The sequence below is a fragment of the Sturnira hondurensis genome, unplaced genomic scaffold (assembly GCF_014824575.4).
Source record: "Sturnira hondurensis isolate 20B ecotype Veracruz unplaced genomic scaffold, ASM1482457v3 Scaffold0006413, whole genome shotgun sequence".
Taxonomy (NCBI): domain Eukaryota; kingdom Metazoa; phylum Chordata; class Mammalia; order Chiroptera; family Phyllostomidae; genus Sturnira; species Sturnira hondurensis.
Genome location: NW_028079044.1, coordinates 32,446,728 through 32,471,178, shown reverse-complemented (window position 1 = coordinate 32,471,178; position 24,451 = coordinate 32,446,728). Strand labels below are relative to the sequence as shown.

General features: G+C 38.8%; 1 protein-coding gene across 1 annotated transcript in view; it reads left to right on the top strand.

The window, feature by feature from the left end:
• Positions 1 to 11,825: 11,825 nt before the first annotated feature.
• Positions 11,826 to 24,451, top strand: part of EIF3E (eukaryotic translation initiation factor 3 subunit E) — a 51,291-nt gene continuing 38,665 nt past the window's right edge. The window contains exons 1-3 of the mRNA XM_037048396.1: positions 11,826 to 11,951; positions 22,702 to 22,816; positions 24,304 to 24,421. Of these exons, the coding sequence (XP_036904291.1) occupies positions 11,862 to 11,951; positions 22,702 to 22,816; positions 24,304 to 24,421 (323 nt within the window). The 5' untranslated portion in view covers positions 11,826 to 11,861. The remainder of the gene's footprint in view (positions 11,952 to 22,701; positions 22,817 to 24,303; positions 24,422 to 24,451) is intronic.

Here is a 24,451-nt window from a genome sequence, read left to right as displayed (position 1 = left end):
GACTTAAAAGAATGAGGGTATTAGTATTTTTGATACATATTGTGATTCAGTTATCTATAGCTGCCGAACAAAACCTGCAACACTCAGTGGCTTAAAATGACAACCATTTATTTTTCCTGTACATAGCATTGTCTGGGTTCACTCATGCAACCGTCTTCAGCTGAAAGTTCAGCTGAGGCCGGAAGTGTCTAAGATGGCGTCACTGGTGTCTGGTACCTTAGCTGGCGTAGTTGGAATAGCTGCTGGGGGCTGGCTTGGCCTCCCTCTGCATAGCCTCTCATCACTCAGTAGTCTAGCCCAAAGTCATTCATATGGCAGCTGGATCCATGAGAGTTAAAGTGGAAGCTGCCAGGCTTCTTAAGATCTAACCCTAGAGGACAAACCAAGTCACGACATCAGAGCAGATTTAGGGGGAAGACAAAGGGACTCCGTGTTTTAATGGAGGAGCTACAAAATCACAGTGTAGAGGGCACATGGATGGAAGATATTGTTGTGGCCATCTTTGGGAACAAATGACCATAACCTGCCATAGTCTTCTATTTAATATCAGAAATTTATAATAAAGAGTGTGTGCAAAATATTCCTCTGTCAGACTGGCATGAATTGAAAAGTCACCAAGGATGTGTAGCAACAACCCTCAGACGGCCCTGATGGAAGTGTTGTTTTGATGCCCAGTTTAGGAAGCCGTTTGGCGGCCACTGCGGAAGTTCCTAGGTATATACTTGAAGACGTGGGTGCACAGGTGGAGGAAATAAATGTGTAAGAAAGTGCAAAGCAGCATCACCATAGTTCATTACAGCCCCACATTGAAAACAACCCTAGTCCTGGCTGGTGTAGCTCAGTGGATCCAGCACGGGCCTGCAAACCACACAATGGCGGTTTGATTCCCAGTCAGGGCACATGCCTGGGTTGCAGGCCAGTTCCCAGCAGAGGACTCATGAGAGGCAACCATACATTGATATTTCTCTCCACCTTTCCTTCCCTTCCCCTCTAAAGATAAATAAATAAAATCTTAAAAAAATTAAGAAAACAACCCTGAAGTTCACTGACCCTAGAACAGATTTTAAGAAAACATGGGATATTATTGAGCAATTAAAGTAAGCAAATTATCTGCTCCACAACATGGATGAATCCTTTAAGCATAATATGGAAGGTAAAATACAAGTCACAAAAGAATGCATGCAATGTAATTTCATTTATGTAAAGTTTAAAAATAAGCAAAACTCTTTCCTGAGTCCAAGGTTTTTTTTGCTTGTTTGTTTGTTTGTTTGTTTTCCCAGCTTTAAATGCAGTTCACGGGGATTCAGGAGACCTGGAGGAAGCCCAGGTTTTAATTCTCTGTAGTCCCACAAAAGAAAAAAACACAGCAACTAACGAGGACGCTAAAACATCGGGGCAACGTTTACAAAAAAGCTAGGGGACGCAAAAATACAAGTGGGCGGGGCCAAAACCCCGTAGTCACAGATTCTCAGGTCCGTGTGGGAAGAAGAGAGCCTACTGATGGGTGCGCCTGGCCACACAGCGCGGGCGCTCTGGGCTCGGCAGTGGGCACAGCTGAACTGACTTGGGAGCAAGCGCTTACTACACTCTCGCTGGGCGATGCTCCAGCATGCAAGACTTTCAGGGGCTAAAGAAGAAGAACTCCCTGTAACTCCAAAACTGTGACTGGACGGTGCTCCGAACTGGGACAGGACCCCACACTAAGTAGGAGAAGCTGCGAGGAAAGTAAATCTCAGCAGCACCTGTACAAACTGGGATAATGTAAAAGTCTAGGAGGTTGGAAACCGTCTACGGAATCCGAGTGCAAGTCACCAGGGTTTTGACCACTACACAAAAGCGACAGAAGACGGAGCATGCTAAAGTCGGAAAAGCTCTTCACCTGCCTGCCTGTAAAAGTTCGATATGAAAACCAATTTCCCATAGAAACGAGCATGAGGAGAGTGTCAAGGGAAAGTCCCATAAAATTATTATTATCATTATCATTATGATGATGATGATGATGATGATGATGATGAAGAAGAAGAAGAAGAAAAAGAAAACTAAGACCCCCACAGACAAGGAAAGCAGGCCAGGAAGATGCGCCCACAAAACAGCCCCAAACTAACCTACCATTTCAAAACAAGCCTAAAAGATATGAAGAAAATGAATCAAGGTGTGAACAGGCATCATAAACCAGCATTAGAGAAGCTCAGCATTGAGGTTACAGAACTCAGAAAAGAATTAAAAATAAAAGAAAAAAATCATTTCAAAAACAAAGCCAAAGCCAAAAGTAATATAAAAGCACATAAACACAATAATGCCTTAAAATACATGGAAAGTGAACAAGAGGAATTTTAAATTTTTTTTTAAGAAATTGTTTTAAAAATCAAAAAGAAATGAAGAATGAGAAAAACCCGCCAATACACAGATCTTTCCCAGTTGCTTCCTAGGGGGTCTCTGCTTTCTACCTGTTGCTGCGTCACAACCTCTGTGTTAGGCATCTTTGTATCTTGTGGTCCCATTCAGTTTTTGTCACAGGGCAGGTACAGAATATTTGTGTTAAATAAGTGGTGTTTAACTCCTGTGATAACTCCCTCACCTCCTATCTTCAGGACTCAGAGAAGCTTTCAAAGATAAGAACAGCACTAAGCCCACTCCCTTCCTTCACTGGCATTGAGTTCATTTTTCCATTGTCACTTAGAAAGATAAAAAAGGGGAAGCTCCCTTTCAGAGATCAAATACCAGGAATCAAGGCATTTCTCAGGTTCTTTCCTTTTTCAATAATTCTACTTCCCCTCAAGCCCACTGCCTCCCAATATGTACATTTTTTTCTATTATGTAAGAAATTTTCAGGACACAAACATATTCTTTTGGCCTAAATCACATGTATTAATTCATTCATAATAGTTATGAATAGTTATAATGCAACAAAGAGTTAGTTATCACGCAGTAATGAATAAGACCACAGATTAGGTTCCTGCCTTCACAGAATTACCTTAAGGTGAGAAGGATGTAAACCAATAAACATATAAACAAGATCATTATAGATTTTGTTAAACACTGGGAGGGAAATAAAGAAGGTGATGAAATGGGGGAAGCAATTCTAAATAGCAAAATCAGGGAAGGCTTCTCTAACCATACCCATAGTTTGATAACATTAAAATTTTCACATCAGTCCTAGTTGTTCTTCTTTGAGCATAAAGATTACCTACAGGCCTTTCTTATTTCTTCCATTTCTGACATTGCAGAAGCCATAGTTTAGTGGGAGAGACAGCCATGTAAACAGATAAGTAAATACAATGTGACAAAGAGTAAACCACAGTTATGAACACTGTTACTCTTCTTCCTAGTTAACTCTGGTGCCTTGCGCCTCTGGAGTCACTGGAAAAATCCTGTTTTTCTGTTTGGGTTCCAGGCTGAAACTCTGCCTGGCTCCCTATATCATCTCAATATTTACTTTTTATTTTTTTGGCTAGATCTGAAGAAACTTGACTTGCATAGATCCTAGCATTGACTTGAGACACATATCACACATATCTTAGAGTAACATGGAACATTTATTTTAAAATGCCTTTCTTAAAGAGGCATTTTCCAATTCAAAATTTTTCATGTCATATTTTTTCACATCAAAATTTTCAAATAAGTGCTACATAAGTTTTTTATCCAGATCATTGAAGCTGGTTGTTAGTACACAAGAGAATGTGTGCGAACGATGACTGACGTTATTAGAAATCTGTACTTCACCTCGGTATTCCTGTATTTCTCTCAGTATGTTAACCAATCATGTTGGTCTGGTAATCAAGCAGTGAAGGTTTGCTTGGACTGCAGGAATTTTTCAAGACCGGTAACATAGATACCAAATAGTACATAAAAGATACAGAGAATTAAAAGTATCTGAACAAATACATAGGTATTTTATGTTCTCAAGTGGCTAGTCATTGATATTAGCTTGTCAACCCTTAGATTCATCACAATTCTTTCAGATTCTTCTCAGATATCTCCCACAACTGGGAATTGCCACTTTCCCCCCAAAGAATGAGAGAGCCACATTCCCGGTCCTGGCGTTGGGGACAGATGAGAAAGAGCAGCCGTGGTTCCCTCTGTCTGACATCCTTCAGCTCGCACACTACGAGGGCCCAGAATAGAGTGGGCTGTCCATCCCAGGTGTCTGTGAGGTGCTAAGTGGAGAAGGGAGTTAGGTCTTCTGAAGCCGCCTTCACTCTGTGTGACTCCTTCATGAGGACGACAGCAGGACCGAGGCTTCTGGAAATTCTCACGCAGGCGTGAGGTGGAGTTCCAACAAGGTCCCTCCAGAGCAAGAACATAAGGTCAGAAAAAAGGCACCTTCTAAAGATACACACTCCAAGAAGCAATAGTTATTNGTCTGTGAGGTGCTAAGTGGAGAAGGGAGTTAGGTCTTCGAAGCCGCCTTCACTCTGTGTGACTCCTTCATGAGGACGACAGCAGGACCGAGGCTTCTGGAAATTCTCACGCAGGCGTGAGGTGGAGTTCCAACAAGGTCCCTCCAGAGCAAGAACATAAGGTCAGAAAAAAGGCACCTTCTAAAGATACACACTCCAAGAAGCAATAGTTATTTGGGGGAGGGGGGGAAACTTAGCAAACATGTAGCTGTAAGAAGAGTCTGTGCTTTCCATGTAGTGGAAGCACTCCATTAATGCCTCATGCACAGCTCTGTTGTTGCCCTTCCTACAGTGCAGGAGACTTGGTCTGTGTGTCTGTCCCTTCTGCCTGTGAGTTCTTGTACGGGAACAGCATTTTCGTTGTTTCCTTAACCTCAGAGTCTAGCACTGTGTCTGGCACAGAATAGGGAGTGAATAGTGTATTTTGAACAGACACACTGGAAATAAAACTAAAGGAGACATTCAAATGCAATAGGCATCTCTGTGCAGTATATAAAAAGGGTGATGTGATTAAAGTAATGTTATTTAGAAATATCTAAGAAAGCTAATCAGACACCAGCATTCTTAAAATGTATCCACTACAGTAGACTATTGCAAAATGGATAAATTTATTTCAAAACAATGTAGATCTGGAGACCCAGGCTCTGTGCACATTTATTCATCTCTAGAGCATTTCCTGAGAGCTTGTTATGTACCAGGAGCTAAGGCTGGAATTGCGTCTATAAAGAACAATATTCACAGTCCTTCTATTCAATATGTTTATAGTCTAGTAGGAGGAAATGTTTTTAAAAATGGGTTCATATGTTACAGGCCCTGAGATAAGTTTGTTGCCAGCAGAGAGGGACAGGAGGGAGAGCTTACTTCAGATATGCTCTGCCAATGGGTTGCATCTGGGTCTTACAAAGTGAAGACATCATCAACAAGGTGGAAGGGGGCAGACGTGCATTTTAGACTGAAGGAGCTGCTGGAGAGCAAGTGAAGAAACAATGAGCTCGGAGGCCTGTAGGAGCAGAGCTTAGTGTGGAAGAGGTGTAGGGCTCCGGAGAGATAAGGTTCTAAAGAACTTGATATATTGTGCTCAGAGGTTTTTGCTTTATACTATATAAAGTAGGAAGTGCAAAGTACATTAGTTTCTAGGACATCCATAACAAAATGTAGCAAATTCTGTGGATTAAACAACAGACCTTTATTTAATCACAATTCTTTTAAGGCTTCTCCCGTTAGCTTAGAGATGGCCATCTTCTCCTTGTGTCTCCACACGTCTCTCCTCTCTGTGTTTGTGTCCTAATCTCCTCTTATTATGAGAACACCAATCATATTGGATTAGAGCCCACCTAATGACATCATTTTAACTTGATTACACCTTAGAAGGCCCTATCTCCAAATATAGTTACATTCTAAGGTACTGGAGGTTAGAGACTTCAACAGATGAACTCCAGGGGAAGGGAGGAGGACACAGTCCAATCATAACAGGGTTAGGTGTGCATTTAGATCACCCAGGCAGCAGGGTAGAGGACAACCAGACAGGTTCAGAACCCAGGACAGGGAGACCCTTTGGAAGAATATTGCAGTTGTATTACAGAGATGGTCAGAACGTGAACTAGAGACAGAGGAGTACATCGAAAGATGTTAAAAGAGTCACCATGAAAACTGGCCTGCAGGACAGACTTCATACTCCTCAGTGGAGCCCACAGCATCTTTGACAATGGACCCCTACATGCAGACTTGTGTCTTGCTATTTGACATCACACATGCTACTCCCTAGGCATAAAATCCTTCCTGGAGTCTCCAAAGACACTGTGCCTTTTCTCAGGGCTAAGCCTGTGTGTCTTGTTCTGCCTGAAACATTCTTTCCCCTTTTCTTAGGCAGCTGAACATCTATCCATTTGGGAAAAGGTAGTCAAATGTTGTCTTCCCATGCAGCTCCACCCTTCTCTGGTAGTGAGTCACTTACCCCCTAGACTCCCAGGAGCATTTATTTTGTGCACAGACTCTCTCCTATTGGGCTATGATTATTTCCCTTTTTTACATGCTTGCTAATTCCATTAAACTGTACACTCCTAATGGGATTGGATTAGTTTCCTTTCTTTGTTTCCCCTGAGCCTGAGATTGTTAGCAATCAATGGATAGCATTCAATAATATTCAACAAATGTATGAGAATCAAAGTCTTCACCTGATACCACCTAGATACTACCAGGTGAGCCCCTGCCTATCTTTCCAACATAATCTCTCTTTTAAACTAAAACACTAGGAAGAGACTGAACTAAAAAGTCAGATTTTCCACATTTTGAGCTAAATCTCTCTTATAAAAAGGAAACAAGATATTTTCAAAAACCAGCAAGGAAAATTCCAGAGGAAAAGCCAGGCAAATCAGCAGAGTTTCCAATCTGTCACCACTTTAAACCATCTTGTAAATCACTTCCAGTTTAATTTTAAAGGACAAAACACTACTATCTTCATGTTTTTTTTTCTTTTTAAGAATTTAATGAGAGGCTCCCATTGCCTATCTGATCAAGTCCAAGTTTTCCAGTCTGGTTTTGAAGAACTTCCACAGCCTGGCTGCATTTTATCTATACAATCCACTGTCTGTGCAACTATCAGAATTACCTTCCAGAAACACAGATTGAATTATGCACTCTCATACTCCAAAGATACTTTAAGGAGCCTCATGACCTCAGTTACATTTCAAATTCCTCACACAGGCATTCTACTATTTGGCCCTGGTCTTTCTTTTCTGGTATATCTTCCCTGATAGTCTTCAATCTTCAGCTAACTTTCCAAGATGTCTTTCTCAAATATTTCTTATATTTTCCTGTTTTTGTGACCCTACTGTGTTTAAATTGTTCCTGAACCACCTGCACTACTCTCTTCCATATCTTTTGAAAAGTTAGCAGTCCCAACAGAAAAAAAAAATCCAGTCTACATTTCACTGCTTCCCTTTCATGTAAAATTCCTCAAAAGGTCTGTTTATAAGTGTGGTTTCACTTTCTTCCATCTCTTAAGCTCACTCCAGACTTTCACCTACCACTCATTGAAACTGTTCTTATCAAAGTCATCAAAGACCTGCATATTTTCAAAGCCAGTAGGCAACAGTACTCAGTCGTCACCTTGAACTAATACCACCATCGGACATAGTCTGTTGCTTCTTGCTGCTTGGACCACTCTCCTTCTTTGGTGACTGGGACACCACTTTCTCTAGTTCCCCTTGTTCTCTCCTCCAGCTACTGGTCAGGCCTTCTCTGGCTTCCTTATTTAGCCTGACCTATCCCAACCTCTATAAACTGAAGTGCCTAAGATTTAGCCCTCTTCATCTCTTTTCCCAACACATTCATACTCTGATCTCATGTAGTCTCATGGGCCTAAATTTCCCTTTTTAAAAATTGTTGTTCAATTACAGTTGTCCCCCATTTTCTCCCATTACTCTCTCCTGCCCTATAATTTCATTAATATACTGACAAGATCTAATTTTCCATCTCTAATTCTTACCTGTTTCTTGAATTCCAGATTCATATGCACCACTACCTAATCAGTATCTCCACTTAGATGTCTAATAGGCATCCCAAACATAAGATGTCCAAAACCAAAGTATTGATTTTAAAGAGGAGAGATCCTCTTTAAAACATGCATCTATCACACACCTCCTCCTCTCCGCGAGTGGCCCCTCAGTTCTTCTACACCTTATAATCATCTTTGATTCTCCTCTTTCTTGTCTAATCCATTAGCAAACTTTGCTAACTCTGCATTCAAAATACATTCTACTGTCCACAACTCTTTCAACACTACCACTGTAGTCTAAGCCACCGTCATCTCTTGCTTGAATTATTTCAATAGTCTATTAACTGGTCTCTCTGTTATGTTTGTCCTCTACCCCCCAATCCCTGAAAGTGGTCTTTGTAAAACATAACTTTGATTATGTGACTTCTTTGCTCAAAATCCTCCAATAGCTTCCAACCTCATTCAGAATACAACCCAAAGTCCTCGTTAACATGGCTTACAAAGCATCACATCGCCTGGTCCACCACTCCCTCTCCAACCTCATCTTCTACCACACTTCCTTGTGCTCAATCAGCTCTTGAACTTCTGGATTCCTTACTATTCTTCAAGGAAACCAAGCACATTTTTGCTTCAGCACCTTTATATGTTCCTCCACCCGGAATTTTCCTCCTCTGGAAAGCCACAGACTCCCTCACTTTAGGTCTCTTTTCAAATTCTGCCTTATCAGAGAGGCCTTTCTTGATCACTTTATATAAATTAACAACCTTTTGTCATCATTCTCTAACTTTTACCTTGTGTATTGTTCTTTATAGCACTTATCACCACCTAACAAAGTATATATTTGTTAATACATTTTCACTGTCTCCTTCAACTTGAATATAAGCTTCTTTAGAGATGGTGGTTTGTTTTCTTCACTGGTAAATTCCCAGGACCTAGAAGAGTGTCTAGCACATTGTGAGCATTAAATTTATATTGAGTGAATGAATAATTGTCACCTATTAGATAGAAAGCTTTTGTGGCCAGGGGTTAGCTCTGGCTGATTATATAGTCCCATTAACATCTAGCTTAGTACTTTTCATACAATAAAAGTTTATAATGTTTGTCAAATTACATTACCTCTTATTTGTCTCAGCTTTTCACAAATGTTCTCTCTTCCTTTTTGGCAAGTTTCCATAATGTCACCTGCTTCTTTCCTTCCTCTGTCATAGTTCACTTTCACTTTAAAGCCTCAATTCTTGCTATTTTTCTCTTTAACTTCTTTTCCTGTCTATATTCTATTCCAGCTTTAGTGTGTCAGATTCCAGGAAGTTTCAGATTACAACTGTCATTTCTCAGTTCTTAGAGGCTACAAAGACTATCCCCTACAATTTAACAGCCTATACTCTTACCTATTCTCTGTTTCATGGGAATTCTGCCTTGCTTTCCAAACAATACTGTAAATGGCACAATGACAGAGATCACATCATACTCCCGAATCCTTGAAAACATCTAGCTAAAGGTTACATGCATGTTAAGTAAGTAATAACTACATCAACTGATCCAGAATAGTATCTCCATTTGCATATTTGACATCCTCTTGTAGATATCCAACAAGGATCTATTCTATTCTACCTCAAATAGAATTCCTGGTTTTAGCACCCATACATATTCTTTGCCATTCTTGCCCCCCATATTCTAGTTACCAGCAGGTATCCACTTTCTTAAGTCCAAAGTCTGGGAATCATTTTCAAACTTAAACTTTTATTTTGAGATAATAGATTCACATGCAGTTGTAAGAAGCAATACAGGCAGATCTTATGTACCCTTTTCCCCAGTGGTAACATCTTTCAAAATTATAGTACAGTCTGGCAGTTCCTCTAACAATTAAACATAGAGTTACTATATAACCCAGCAACTCTGGATATATACCATATACCCAAGAGAAATGGAAATACATACCCATATAAAAACATGTACATCAATGTGTGTAGCAGCATTATTCATAGTAGCCAAAAGGTAGAAACAACACAAATGCCCATCAATGAATGAATGGGTAAACAATATGTAGTATATCCAGAAAATGGATATTATTTGGTCATAAGAAGGAATGAAGTACTGATATATGCTATAATGCAGATGAACCTTGAAATATTATACTAAGTGAAAAATGTCAGGCATGAAAGGCCACGTATTACATGATTCCATTCAGATAAAAGTCCTGAATAGGAAAATTTACTGAGACAGAAAGTAGATTAGTGGTTGCTTAGGGTTGGGGGGGGAGTGAGTAAGACGATGAGATGGAGAAAAAGATGTCAGAGAGGTAATGGGTTTAAGGGAACTAGGGCTTTTTAGTTCATATTTTTTACCATGAATGAGATGACAAGGCTTGGAGGGTTTTGAGCACAACTGAACTTTAAAAGTCACTCTGGCTGCTGCATGGAGAATGAATAACAGGAGGAAAAGAGGGGAAGCAAGGCCATTACTGAGTAAGTTATTCCAAAAAATAAAGAAAGAGATGATGATGGTTTGGACTAGGGATTGACTTTGGCAGTGGTTTGATTGGATTGGCTTGGTTGGTTTCGATTGGATCTGGATGTGCTTTAAAGGTCAGAACCAAAGGATTTGTTGGGTTCAGTGTAGAGCATAAGAGAAAAGGTCAAGGATGACTCCAAGGTTTTTGGTCTGAGCACCTGGACAGATAGAATTGGCCTTCGCTGAGCTGGAAGAATACAAAAGGAGCAGGTTTTGATGAGCTAAATGGGGGGGGGGGGTTTGGTTTGGGACATATTATTGTTGAGATGTTTGCGTGCCAGCTGGATATATGTGAGTCTATAGTCTCTGTTGGGGCTATCATTTGAGAGCTGTCAGTGTGTAAATGACAATGTGTCAATGTCATTTAAAGCATTAGGTCGAACGACATCACTTAGGGCAGTGGCCTAGGGAGAGGAAAGACCCCAAGACACTCCAAAATGAAGATGCCTGAAAGATGAGAAGGAACTAGCAAAGGACACTTCAGAGCACTTGGGATAAATTCCACACTCTTTACCATGATCATGACTTGACCCTTTCTATCGCCATTAACTGCACTTTTCAATCACGCAAGATACTCAGTTTTTGAAACACATCAAGTCCTTTACTGTCTCATAGTCTTCGTTTTTTTGCTGTGCTTTTTATCAGGCATGTTTTTACATAGGTTCTAATTTTGGTCACCTCTTTCTCTTACCATCTCAGGTAAATTGTTACCCTACCTGAGTTTTGCTTAGTTATCTTAATTCCCATCTGAGTTTTCTCTAACTACTCTTAAAAGGCCCAACCTGACCATCCCCACTAAGTTATGGCTCTTCATTTTACTTCTTTCCTGTCTAGAAACAACTTAACAGACCATTACTATATGCCACACAGAAGCTCATATTCCTCCATGCGTGTAACTCTGTGGGGAGCAGGGGCCTCGACCTACACTGCCTCAGCAATCAATTCTAAGTCTTCAATACATATTAATGGAATGAATCGCAGAGCACGGACAGGCTTTCAAACAGAAGAAACGAGCTGGCGTTCCGCCTTGTCCCAGAGTAGCCTAGAGCAGCGGTCCCCAACCTTTTCGGCACCAGGGACCGGCTTGGAGGAAGACGGAGGGACGGACGGGGACGGAGCTCAGGTGAGCTTTGCCAGGTAGCCTGCTACGTATACCGAACAGAACCCAGCAGAGTTCCACTCACTTGCCTGCTGTGATGCCCGGGCGAGGGTGGGGTGGGGCGAGCGAAGGCGGAGCTGAGGGAAGCGTCCTGGACCGCCCGGTTCCTATTGGTTGGGGACGCCTAGTTTAGCGAGCTGGATGTTCTGCGCATGCGTTTTTGTTCTAGAGAGGCGGCCTAAATACTTCCCCGGGGTTAGTTTATCAACTGCACATGCGCACTGAGGGGACTGTTCGTTTGTTTGTCGGTGCTGTCAATAAAGTTTTAATAAGGAAAGACCTTTTCTTTGGCAAGATGGCGGAGTACGATTTGACTACTCGCATCGCCCACTTTTTGGATCGGCATCTAGTCTTTCCGTTGCTTGAGTTTCTCTCCGTAAAGGAGGTGAGTGGGGCTCTAAGTGCGAGGAAGTTGTGGGAGCATGTGAGGTGCGGAGCAAGGCCGAAAGGAGGCGGCCGTAGCCCTAGGCCTGAGTGACACACGTGTGGGGTGGCCGCCAGTCGGGTCCCCGGCCAGGCAGTCAGGACCTGCTGGTAGTTTCCTGTCGTCGGACTTGATTGGTACCGAGGGATGCGGCCTCGACGTGGGGCAAGGTGACAATCTGAAAGAAGTTCAGGGAAGAAAGCCGTCACAACTTTACTTGAGATGCCCGAGGGACTTCCGCGTCGGTTCATTTCGGAAGTCTACTATTCGCTGTTACTACGCTGTCGTGACGCTGAAGCTTTACTTAAAATCGACTTCTAAAAGCATATGGGAGGGTTAGCTATTTTTATTTTTCTTTCGGGACAAGGGGAAGGGTGTGCTTGGCTTGCCGGGTCCCTTGGATTAATTTTGTTACACTGAGGTGAAATATCCAGCACTTTTAGTTCCGTAAAGTTGTGAGTTCTTTGCTTTGAGTTTTCCTGGTCCTTCGATAAGGAGCCACTTCTAAATGTGTAGCCTATTTTGTCGCATGGGGACAGTGACCCCAACCACCCCCAAAAAGCAAAAACGACAAGTTTGAACCTAACAGTTCTTTCCATGTTATAGACATTTACATTTCCAGTGATTTGAATTGGTATAGACGTTCATTTAGCTACTCAAGAGATATTGACTAAATATTATGTGACTCTGGTACCTCATTCTAAAAAAATGTCTCAGCGATAAGAGTTTTGAAATAGTCAGCTTAGGTTATACTTTGAGTTTATTGGGAAATTGATGCATTTTAGTAATCAAAGTAGTATTACTGTGATGAAGGGATGAGAATATAGGCCAGAAAAATAAAGGAATTCTGTTTGTGGAAGCAGATTACTTAGGGACATCTAGATTTGGGAAACAAATTGGGTAATTCAACAGCAATGGGACAAAACAGCCCTAGAAATAGACACTATGTTGTTCTGATAACTTTTCAAGTCCTGTTGGTAAATAAGGTTCATCAGATATAATCCTTAAGTTCGTATGATACTCTTCTAAAGACATACAGACAACTCTAAAGTTGTTAATATTAGGGAATACCAAGTTTATTTTCAAAAAGTTCAAATGTCTTACAAAGCTTTATTTTGAAAAGATATATTTTTGCCTTGATTTTTCTTTACATAGGTTGTACTTAGCATCTATATTTTAGAACTCGACCATAATCCAGGTCGAGTCCAGGTGCATTGTGTTTTCTGGGTAGATAAGGATAATTCACCACAACTCAAGGGACAGAAATAACCATATTTTGAATCCCTTGCCAGCTCCTTGGAGAAATACTTCTAAACTAACCAAACTTCGTTTTCTTATAATGTGTTTGTTGTGCTTTCATTCTTTGAGACAGATAAAAGGGAGGAATATTTAAGTGTAAATTAGTGTTTCTCAGGGCAAAACAAAAACCATAAATGGCAGCTGAGACTCAGTGTAATGGGTCCAGTGCTTCCCTTGGAGAGAAAGTTTGTGAGATGGCCATAATGCACCCAAGAGAAAGTTCAGACAGTTGCTGGAATATTTGCCTAGCAATTTACTGAGTACAGGGCTATTGTGGAAGTGTAATAAATCCAAGGTAAAATGCAGATATCTCACTGCTAGAATCATACCTATGTTTTAGAACAGATAAAGGTATAGGCCTTTATCTGCTCTTATATATAAATATAAGGCAAAAAATAATGTGTCAAGGAAGTACTAGAAGAATGCTATCAAAATTGAGATTCTAGTCAGTGGGCAAAAAGGACTCTGAGGAAGAGAGGCTATGTAGTTTTGAAGGCTAGATGGTTACAAGAGTCCATGATCATGATATGTAAGGGCAGTTCGATACGGCAGAAAATATAAGCTCCATGAGAACAGAAACTTGGTTCTTCCCTGTGTTCTCAGCACATAAAACAGTTTGGCATAAAGGTATTTAATGATTATTTAATACATGGGTAAATGAACACATATTTGTGTCTACTGTTTTTTAATCTCATGTGAAGTGGAAGGTTAGGTAATGTTTAGGGTTTTGGGCACTGGAGTCCTATTTGGATTAGGATCCTGGCTCTGTCACTTAATAGGTCTGTGCCCTTGGACTTTCTTTTTCATCTTAACTAAGGATTTTCTGATGTGTAAAGTGTTGGTACTACCACCAGCCTCATGGGGAAATTTTTTTCCCCTCATGGAAAAATTTTTTCCAACGTCGTGGAAAAATTATATGAGATAATGCGTAAACAAAGGGGGAAACCAACAAACCCCGGAATTTATTTATAAAAAATTGTGTATGCTTACATATTTAACCTCAGTCACCTTCAAAGTAGTCTCCATTTGATGATGTACACTTATCGAGGCATTTTTTCCACAGCTCAGAACAGTTTTGAACTTGTTGATTTTGATGTCTTTTGGTGCTTCTGCCGTTTTTTGTCTTAGCTCTTTCTCCTCAACAAAGCATTTCCCTTGGGAACTTTTTTCACCAGGAACACAAGGGAAACAAAAGTCACTCCTGGTGAGAGGGGGTAAATAGGGAGGGTGGGGCACTGGGGTCATGCTGGCATTTTTTGGATTGCTGCACTGGTAAATCACCCATCATGAAGTGGGCAAATGCATTGAATGACTTCAGAAAAATTCACGGAATCCAAACTCAGCCTCAGAACAATGCCAGCGGGTACACTGATACAGATGAGTTCCTAAAACCGCAGCTACTAGGCATGGGGAATAGGGGGGGCTGTACTACAAGGGGCCTGCCCTCCAGAAAATAATTCTGGTTTTTTGGGGGATCCCCCCTTGTAGAGCACTTAGCCTTGTGGGACAGAGTAAATATTTCTAAATATTTTCTGTTAGGAGGTTAGCCCATCCTGTATGAGAGGGGAATGAGACAGCCAGTTGGGCTTTTAAGGAGTGGGATAAAGATGAAAATGGTGACTGAGGAAACAGACTAAAGACAAGTACAAGGATTGGTAAGTGTGGAGGGCCCAGCGGAGATTGGGAATTACACATGTAAAGAGCTGGTGGTCATTCTCAGAGTGAGGGGAGCATCTGCAGTGGGAGATTATCGGAGTAATGTAGAAATATTTGGAGGTAGTCTTATAAGTAAATAATCAGATTAATTTAAAAAAGAATTAATGGTCAACAGAGAAAAGTACAAATGTGGCTGAATATATATTGCCTAGTTTTGAAACATTTTATAGTCATAGTCAGCCTTAGCCAGAACATAGAAAATGGATGACTTTTTTCCCCCAGAGCTAGAAGTTGACGTTGAATTTTATTTGGTCAGAAAAAAGGATGGAATCAGTGATACCACTAAAGAGAAAAATCTTTGAAATAGCCAAAAAAGATAGCTAAACTAATGTAGAAAGTTACAACCAAAAAGGATGATGTAAAAATTAGAGCAGAGGGTAAGCTGGGGATAATGAAGCATTTTTTAAATTGTTCTATTTATTTATTTTTAATTTCATTATTACTGTTTTTTATTTTAGTTGTAGTTAAAGTACAGTTTTCTGCCTTTTACTCCCAGCCCTCTCCATCCCCTCCCATTTCCACCCACCCTTGTTTTTGTCCATGTGTCCTTTATATTTGTTCCTGCAAACCTTTCCCCTTCCCCCCCCCAAAATTCCCTCCCCTCTCCCCTCTGGTCACTGTCAGCCTGTTTTGTATTTCAGTATCTTCAGTTATATTTTGCTTGTCTGTTTGTTTTGTTGACTTAACTTCCTGTTAAAGATGAGATCATATGGTATTTGTCTTTCACCACCTGGCTTATTTCACTTAGCATAATGCTCTCCAGTTCCATCCATGCTGTTGCAAAGCATAGGAGCTCCTTTCTTTCTGCTGCATAGAATTTCATTGTGTAAATGTACCGTAGTTTTTTGATCCATTCATTTACTACTGATGGGCACCTAGATTGCTTCCAGCAGTATTGTAAATTGTGCTACTATGAACATCGGGGTGCAGAGATTCTTTTGGATTGGTGTTTCAGGGTTCTTAGGATATAATCCTAGCAGTAGAATTGCGGGGTCAAAAGGCAGATCCATTTTTAGTTTTCCTAGAAAATTCCATATTGTTTTCCATAGTGGTTGTACCAGTTTGCAATCCCACCAACAGTGTACTAGTGTTCCCTTTTCTCCACAACCTCTCCAACACTTGTTTGTTGTTTTGTTTGTGATGGCCATTCTGACTGGTGTAAAGTGGTATCTCACTGTGCTTGTAAATTGCATCTCTCTGATAGCTAGTGATACTGAGCATCTTTTCATGTGTCTATGGATCCTCTGTATGTCCTTGGAGAAGTATCTGTTCAAGTCCTTTGCCCATTTTTTAATTGGTTTATTTGTCTTAGAGTGGAGCCATGTGAGTTCTTTATATATTTTGGAGATTAAACCCTTGTCTGAGGTATCATTGGCAAGTATGTTTTCCCATATGGTTGGTTTTCTTGTACTTTAATACTGTTTTCTTTAGCCATACAGAATCTTTTAATTTTGAAGAGATCCCATTTGTTTATTCTTCTCTTTATGTCCCTTGCTCTAGGGGACATATCAGTGAAAATATTGCTGCGTGAAATATCTGAGATTTTCTTGCTTATGTTCTTCTCTAGGACTTCAGTGGTGTCATGGCTTATATTTAAATCTTTTATCCACCTTCAATTTATTTTTGTGTATGGTGTAAGTTGGTGCTCAAATTTCGTTTTTTTTGCACATAGCTGTCCAGCTCTCCCAACACCATTTGTTGACGGGGCTGTTTTTACTCCATTTTATGTTATTGCCCCCTCTGTTGAATATTAATTGACTGTAGAAACTTAGGTTTATTTCTGGGCTCTCTGTTCTGTTCCAGTGGTCTATGTGTCTGTTTTTATGCCAGTACCAGGGTGTTTTTATTACAGTGGCCTTTGGTATCAGGTATTGTGATCCTACTTTGTTGTTCTTTCTCAAAATTGCAGAAGCTATTTGGGATCTTTTATGGTTCCATATAAATTTTTGAAGTGTTTGTTTTATGTCTGTGAAATATGCCATTTGCACTTTAATACATATCACATTGAATCTAAACTGCTTTGGGTAGTATGGACATTTTGATGATGTTAATTCTTCTGATCCATGAACACAGTATATGTTTCCATTTGTTTGTGTCTTCCTTGATTTTTTTCTTCAGTGTTGTGTAGTTTTCTGCATACAGGTCTTTTACCTCTTTGGTTAGGTTTATTCCCAGATATTTTATTTTTCTTTTTGCTATATCAAATGGGATTTTTTTTCCTGATTTCTGCTTCTCCTGTTTTATTGTTGGTACACAAAAATCCCTTTGATTTCTGGGTATTGACTTTGTATCCTGCTGTTTTGCCAAATTCATTTATTAGGTTGAGCAGTTTTTTGGAGGAGTCCGTAGGATTTTCTATGTACACTATCATGTCATGTGCAAACAATGACAGTTTTGTTTCCTCCTTTCTGATTTGGATGCCTTTTATTTCCTTTTCTTGTCTGATTGCTGTGGCTAAAACTTTCAATACTATATTGAATACAAGTGGTGAAAGTGAACAACCTTGTTTTGTTCCTGATCTTAGTGGAAAAGCTTTTAGTTTTTGCCCATTGAGTATGATGTTGGCTATAGGACTCTCATATATGGCCTTTATTATGTTGAGGAATGCTCTGTGTATTTCCACTTTGCTGAGTGTTTTTATCATAAATGGGTGTTGTACCTTATCAAATGTTTTTTATTATCAAATTGCATCTATTAATATGATCTTGTGATTTTTGTCTTCGCTTTTGTTTATGTGATGTATTACATTTACTGACTTGCAAATATTGTACCATGGTGCATCCCTGGGATGAATCCCACTTGGTAATGGTATATGATGTTTTTAATATTTTGTTGCATGCGTTTTGCCAATATTTTGTTGAGGATTTTAGCATCTGTGTTCATCAGCGATATTGGCGTGAAGTTTTCTTTCTTTGTTGTGTCATTATCTGGTTTTGGGATTAGGATGATGCTGGCCTCATATAAAGAGTTTGGGAGTCTTCAATCATTTTGGATTCTTTGGAATAGTCTGTGAAGGATAGAAGTTAGCTCTTCCTTAAAAGCTTTGTGGAATTCTCCTGTGAAACCATCTGGTCCAGGGCTTTTGTGTGTTGGGAGTTTTTTTACTACTGTTTCAATTTCATCTGCTGTTATTCATCTGTTCAGGCTTTCTGCTTCTTCTTCATTGAGTTTTGGAAGATAATATTTTTCTAGAAATTTGTTCATTTCACATTTCAAATTTCTTGGCATACAGTTCTTCGTAGTAATTTCTTACAGTGCTTTGTATTTCTGTGGGGTCAGTTGTAATCTCTCCTCTTTCATTTCTGATTGTGTTTATTTGGGTCTGCTCTCTTTTTTTCTTGATGAGCCTACTTAAAGGCTTGTTGATTTTGTTTATCTTTCCAAAGAACCAGCTCCTGGATTCATTGATCCTTAGAATTGTGCTTTTAGTCTCTGTGTCATTTAATTTTGCTCTGATCTTGGTCATTTCCTTCCTTCTACTTGCTCTGGGATGTCTTTGTTAATTATTGTTCCTCCAGTTCTTGTAGGCATAGGGTTAGGTTGTTTGGTTGAAATTTTCTGTCTTTCTTTGGTAGGCCTGTATAGCTATGAACTTACCTCTCAGGACTGCCTTGGCTGTGTCCCATAAGTTTGGGGTTGTTGTGAGTTCATTTTTGTTTGTTTCCAGAAACTTTCTGATTTCTTCCGTAATTTCAGTCTTGACCCATTCACTGTTTAATAGCATGCTGTTCAATCTCCATGGTTTTGAATGTTTTGGTTTTCTTTTCTTTGGGTTGGTTTTTAGTTTCAGTCTCTTGTGGTCAGAGAAAATGCTTGATATGATTTGAATTTGTGTTGACACTCTTTTTGTGTCCTATCATGTCGTCTATCTTTGAAAATGTTCCGTGTGCATTCAAAAAGAATGTGTATTTAGCTTCTTTGAGATGAAGGGCTCTATATATTATCAGTTAAGTCCATTTCATCTAGAGCATTGTTCAGTGCCACAATATCTTTGTGGATACTTTGGAAGATCTGTCCATTTTTGTCAGTGGGGGGTTAAAATCACCTACTGTAATTGTGTTGCTGTCAATATCTTTCTTGAAGTCCTCTAAGATGTTCTTTATATATTTGGGTGCTCCTATGTTGGGTGCATGTTTATGTCTTGGTGGATTCTTCCCTTGAGTATTGTGAAGTGACCTTCTGGGTCTCTTTATGGCCCTTTTTTTGAAGTATTGAAGTCTATTTTGTCTGATATGAGTATTGCTACCCCAGCTTTTAATTTTTTTTCTCTTGTCTGTTTGCTTGGAAAATTTGTTGCCAGCCCTTCACTTTCAGTCTGTGTAGGTCTTTTGTCCTAAGGTGGGTCTCTAATTGGGTTATTTGTCTTAGAGTGGAATCATGTTTGTTCTTTATAGTAGGCAGCATATGTGTGGGTCATACTTTCTTACCCATTCAGGTATTCTGTGTCTTCTAATTGGAACATTTAATCCATTTAAGTTTAAGGTTATCATTGATAGGTACATATTGCCATTTTCTAACTGTGTTCCTCTCTGTCTCTCTGTTTTTCTTCCTTTCCTTAGAGCAGTCCCTTTAGCACCTCTTGCAGAACTTGTTTGGAGGAGGTGTATTCTTTTAGACTTCTTTTGTCTTGGAAGCTCTTTCTTTGGCCTTCTATTTTGATTGAGAACCTTGCTGAGTAAAGTAGCCTTGGTTGCAGGTCTCTGGTTCGTATTACTTGGACTATTTCTTGCCATTCTCTTCTGCCTGGGAGTGTTTCCATTGAAGAGTCAGATGTTTAGAGGGGCTCCCTTGTATGTTACTTCCTCTTTCTCCCTTGCCGTCTTTAAAATTCTCTCTTTGTCTTGGAATTTTGCCGTTTTAATTATGATGTGTCTTAAAGTGGGCCTCAATTTGGGTTCCTCTTGAATGGAACTCTCTGTATTTCCTGGATTTGTGTGTTAAATTGTTTTTTAGAGAGAAAAAGAGACTTTGATTTATTGTTTTATTTACTTATGTAGTCATTAGTTGATTCTTGTATGTACCCTGACTGGGAATTGAACCTACAACCTTTGTGTATAGGGTCCATGCGCCAACCAACTGAGCATGCCTGGATTATAACAAATCATTTTAATCGTTATAGTGGAACAGGTGATGAATTTAAGTTGGAAGTCCTAGAGATGAGGTACTGGATGAAAGTTGTTATAATTTGCAGGATAAAGGAATATTAAGGTTTGGGGATTTTGAAGAATTATCATTGTGGATGTAGGGTTTGTGGAGGATAATAGCAAGAAGAAATGTCAAAGAAGATTTTTAAGCTGTTAAAAAGTAGAAACTGCTTTTAAGAGGTAACTAGACCCGTGGTTGAGAAACTATAGCCTGTGAACCAAGTATAGCCCCCTCTGCCTGTTTTGTCTGCAATCTAAAACATTTTTAATAAATGAACTTCTGCAAACTTTTTCAATTATGGAACACTGACTTCGTGCCCCAATTAAGCAAAGTAGTTTCTGCCCCAAAAGAATTCCATACTTATCATTGGTAGATCTATATTACAAAATTTTTAATCCAGTATTATTGCTACATATTTTTATTTTAGAAAGAAGACTTGTGAAGATATGTTTGTTACAGTACTTCTACATAGTGTCCTTGATTTTTGTTTCTTGGCTAACAAAGTGTAAAACATTTACTATCTGCCCTTAACAGAATAGATATGCTTATGAGCCAAAATTTACAGAGGGTGACATAAGTAGAGGCCAGTAATATCTGATGATAGGAGCAATACTTAGAGCCTGCAGTTGAGAGAGACAATACAAATTAAGCTATTGATGGATGGAAGGCTAGGAAAAGAATGTTTTCACCTAAGACTACGGTTTCTGTAGGGAAGACTGAACAGGAGCTTCAGTTGTTTTAGTAATCTTTTTATCATGTATAACATTTATACAGAAAAGCACAGAATTAGAAATATTTTTCAAAGTGAACAATAATCCAGATCAATAAATAAAACATTATAAACATTCTAAAACCCCCTTTTTTCCCTGACTCCTTTTTTGGTCATTAGACCTCCCAAAGGTAATGACTAGTCTGATGCTGGAACAGATTGCCTAGTTTTGATTTTATATTAATGGAAATAAGCATTCACTAGCATGTACTACTTTGTTTGACTCTTGTCATTCAGCATTGTTTGTGAAGGCCATTCAGATTTTAGGATGTAGTTTGATTTTAAATGCTGAATGTTAATCCATTTTGTGTATATGTCACAGTTTGTTCAGTCTAATGTTGATAGACTTAGCTGTTACAAATAGTGCTGCTGTGAACATTGTTGGAGATGTCACTTTTCTTGATACCTTGGAGCAGGATTGCTGGGTCAAAATATATGTTCAACTGTGGAGATAAAAACAGCTTTCCAAAGTGGTTGCACACCTGTCAGCAGAATAAATATTTGTTACTTCTACACTGGCACTGGTGTTGCCAAGTTTTGGGGTTTTAGTGTTGTTTTGATTTGCATTTGCTTTTATGATTAATGAAGCTGCGGACCTTTTGAATGTTTGTTGGCCATTTAGTTAAATTTTTGTGAAGTGCCTATTACTCTTTTAGGCATTTCCAAATTGGATTGTCTATTTTGTAGTAGTTCTTCATGTGGTTGGGAAGATTCCATTTTGATCTCATGGCTATCCCATTTCACCACCTTCATCTTTTCTTCTCATGGTGTGAAATGTGGGGTCCTCCTGGGTTTTTTCCCTTGGCAAAAAAAAAATTAAATTTAGTGTAGATGACTATTTGATTAAAAATTAATTTTGATTGCTTTCTCTCTCCCTGAGGACAGTTGTGTAGAATCTCTAAATATTGCTTAATATACTTCTTGTTTATTTGAGTTTGCTTATTCAGTTCCTGTACTATGGGCTAAATTATATTTCTTGAGCTCTCTACAAAGCAAAACCTGATATGAAATGGTTGAGTTAGTGGGTGCTAAGTATGTTTCAGTGGTATGAATGGTGAACTATTACAAAGAATTGTAACTAGTGAAAAAATATGTGGTTGTAAAGGAGAGGCTACCTGAAGTAGAGGTGGGTGGGCATCGTGGATGTGATATTCTAAGACGGTTAATAAATTAGTTAATTTCTAATGACCTGGATGGGGAGAAGAGACAACTACATTTGCTTACCAGTGAAGTTTGTGTGGTGGTTTATTTAAGCACAGTCTTGTTCTAGAAATGATAAAAGATGGCTTGTAGGGACATAAAAACAAGATACCGTATTTTTGGACTATAAGACGAACCCCCTGCCCATTTGGGAGGAATAATGGTTGTTATTGTTAATGCTGCTGTTGAGTTCTGTTTACATTTACATTGGTGAAATATTATGTTATTTATGTTATTAAATATTTTACCACTTTTTTGGTCCAAAAATTTGTTTCCAGTTTTCCGCCTCTACAACCTATGTGTGTCTGTGGTCTGAAAAATATGGGTAATCAGAAGTAGGTGGGAATGGCTGTGCAGTGTACAGTTGCTTTCATTGTTAAACTGCTAGGTAAACAAAATATTCATATATTTCTGCGGATTGATTGCTTCCCTTCTCACAAGAGATTGAATTAATATTATGTACTATTTTATTTTAAAAATAGTGTTTCAGGATGTATACTTCTAGGTGAACTAATTTTAGTATTAATCATTTTATATGGAGGAACTTCAGTGTATTTATTAGAAAGTAATTTTGTCTTGCAGATATATAATGAAAAAGAATTATTACAAGGAAAATTGGATCTTCTTAGTGATACCAACATGGTAGACTTTGCTATGGATGTATACAAAAACCTTTATTCTGATGATATTCCCCACGGTAAGTTTTGTCCTTAGAACTGAAGTTTGCCTTATGAATTGAGGATGTGTGGATTAAAGTTCTGTGATTTATAAAAGAGGTTTGACCAAAAGTCTTAATCATTATTTAAAAGTTCTTTGGATGAAAGGTAATGTTAAGGTTGTAGTTCTTCTAAAGCATATTATTTTCTCATCATAAAAGGTATGAAACTACTTTAAAACATGGTCATTAAAGACCTTTAGTTCAAAGTATTCAGTTCATAGTATCATCAGAGCTATGCTTATGAATTGATTGTTACCTTAGAATTACCTGAGAATGTTGCAGTTTTTTGGTTTGCTAACTTTTTCAGCTAGCACCTAGTGTGCCTTAGAGATGTTATATCTTGAAGCATCTGGGTATGTAGCCATGGTCTTTAAAAGTGCTGTCCCCAGGACCAGCACCGGCAGTTCACCTGAGAGGGCTCCTTAGAAATGCAAATTCTCTAGCCCCACCTCAGATCTACATAATCAGAAATTTAGTTGAGGCCCAGCACCGAAATTGGAGAACTACTGGTCCAGTGTTTTCCAAGTCCCTGTTTTCTGTGGTAATAGATGTTCCTTTTAAAAAATGTGGTTTTATAAATTTGGAAAATACTAAAAAATTCTATATCATTTCTTTTATGCACATAGTATTTTAAAAGAATCTTAAGAACTTTTTTCAGTAGAGAAATACAATTTACTTTGTTTAAAATGACACCTCTCAAAATTTTATTACAGATTCCCTTCTGTGTTTGAGAAACACTCCAAATGTATACTTCATTATATGTAATGCAGAATTATTACATTAAACTTTCTGACTTATATTACAGTTCCTCGCAATAACATTTGCTCTTTAAATTTTAGTTTGTGGTGAAAAAGTAAATTACTTCTTACTGAAACTTTAAAACATGCTAACCTGTGAAAAAATTCACAGGTTATGTGAATTTTCTCTGACCCTTCATGATGCAGTAAAAAGAAATTACATAATTAGGTTTGAGAGATACAGAACTACATTTATAGGAAAAAGAGACTATTGACTGGATTCAAATTCCATTAAACCTACTTGAAATCTTATAATATTAATATGTAAACTCCTCTGAACTTCTGTTCAGAAAAATTCTGAGATAACATATTCATGTCAGAATTCAGTGAGAACAAATATAAAAACACTGGGAATATAGTCTCTGAAATGGAGAATTAGATCACTGTTCCCTTGACTCACCCCCCTCCCTTCCCCCAGGTTGTATCTATATATTTCCCAGTTTTTCTTAAAAGAATAAAAAGAAGATTCCTTCTTCCCTATGTGCCTTTCCAGTGTTAGAAAGAAGAAATTTGATCTGGGCAGTTACTGACTTGGTGGTTACTGGCATATGAATCTATTAGGATAAATACATATGTGCACAGTTTAAATAAAATGAACAATTTCCATAGCCATTATCCTGGGGAGCAGTATAGTTTAACATTATAGTACTCCTTTGCATTTTTAATTAGCTTTGAGAGAAAAAAGAACCACAGTTGTTGCACAACTGAAACAGCTTCAGGCAGAAACAGAACCAATTGTGAAGATGTTTGAAGATCCGGAAACTACAAGGCAAATGCAGTCAACCAGGTAACCTCTCCTTAAGTGGAGTTATAAAAA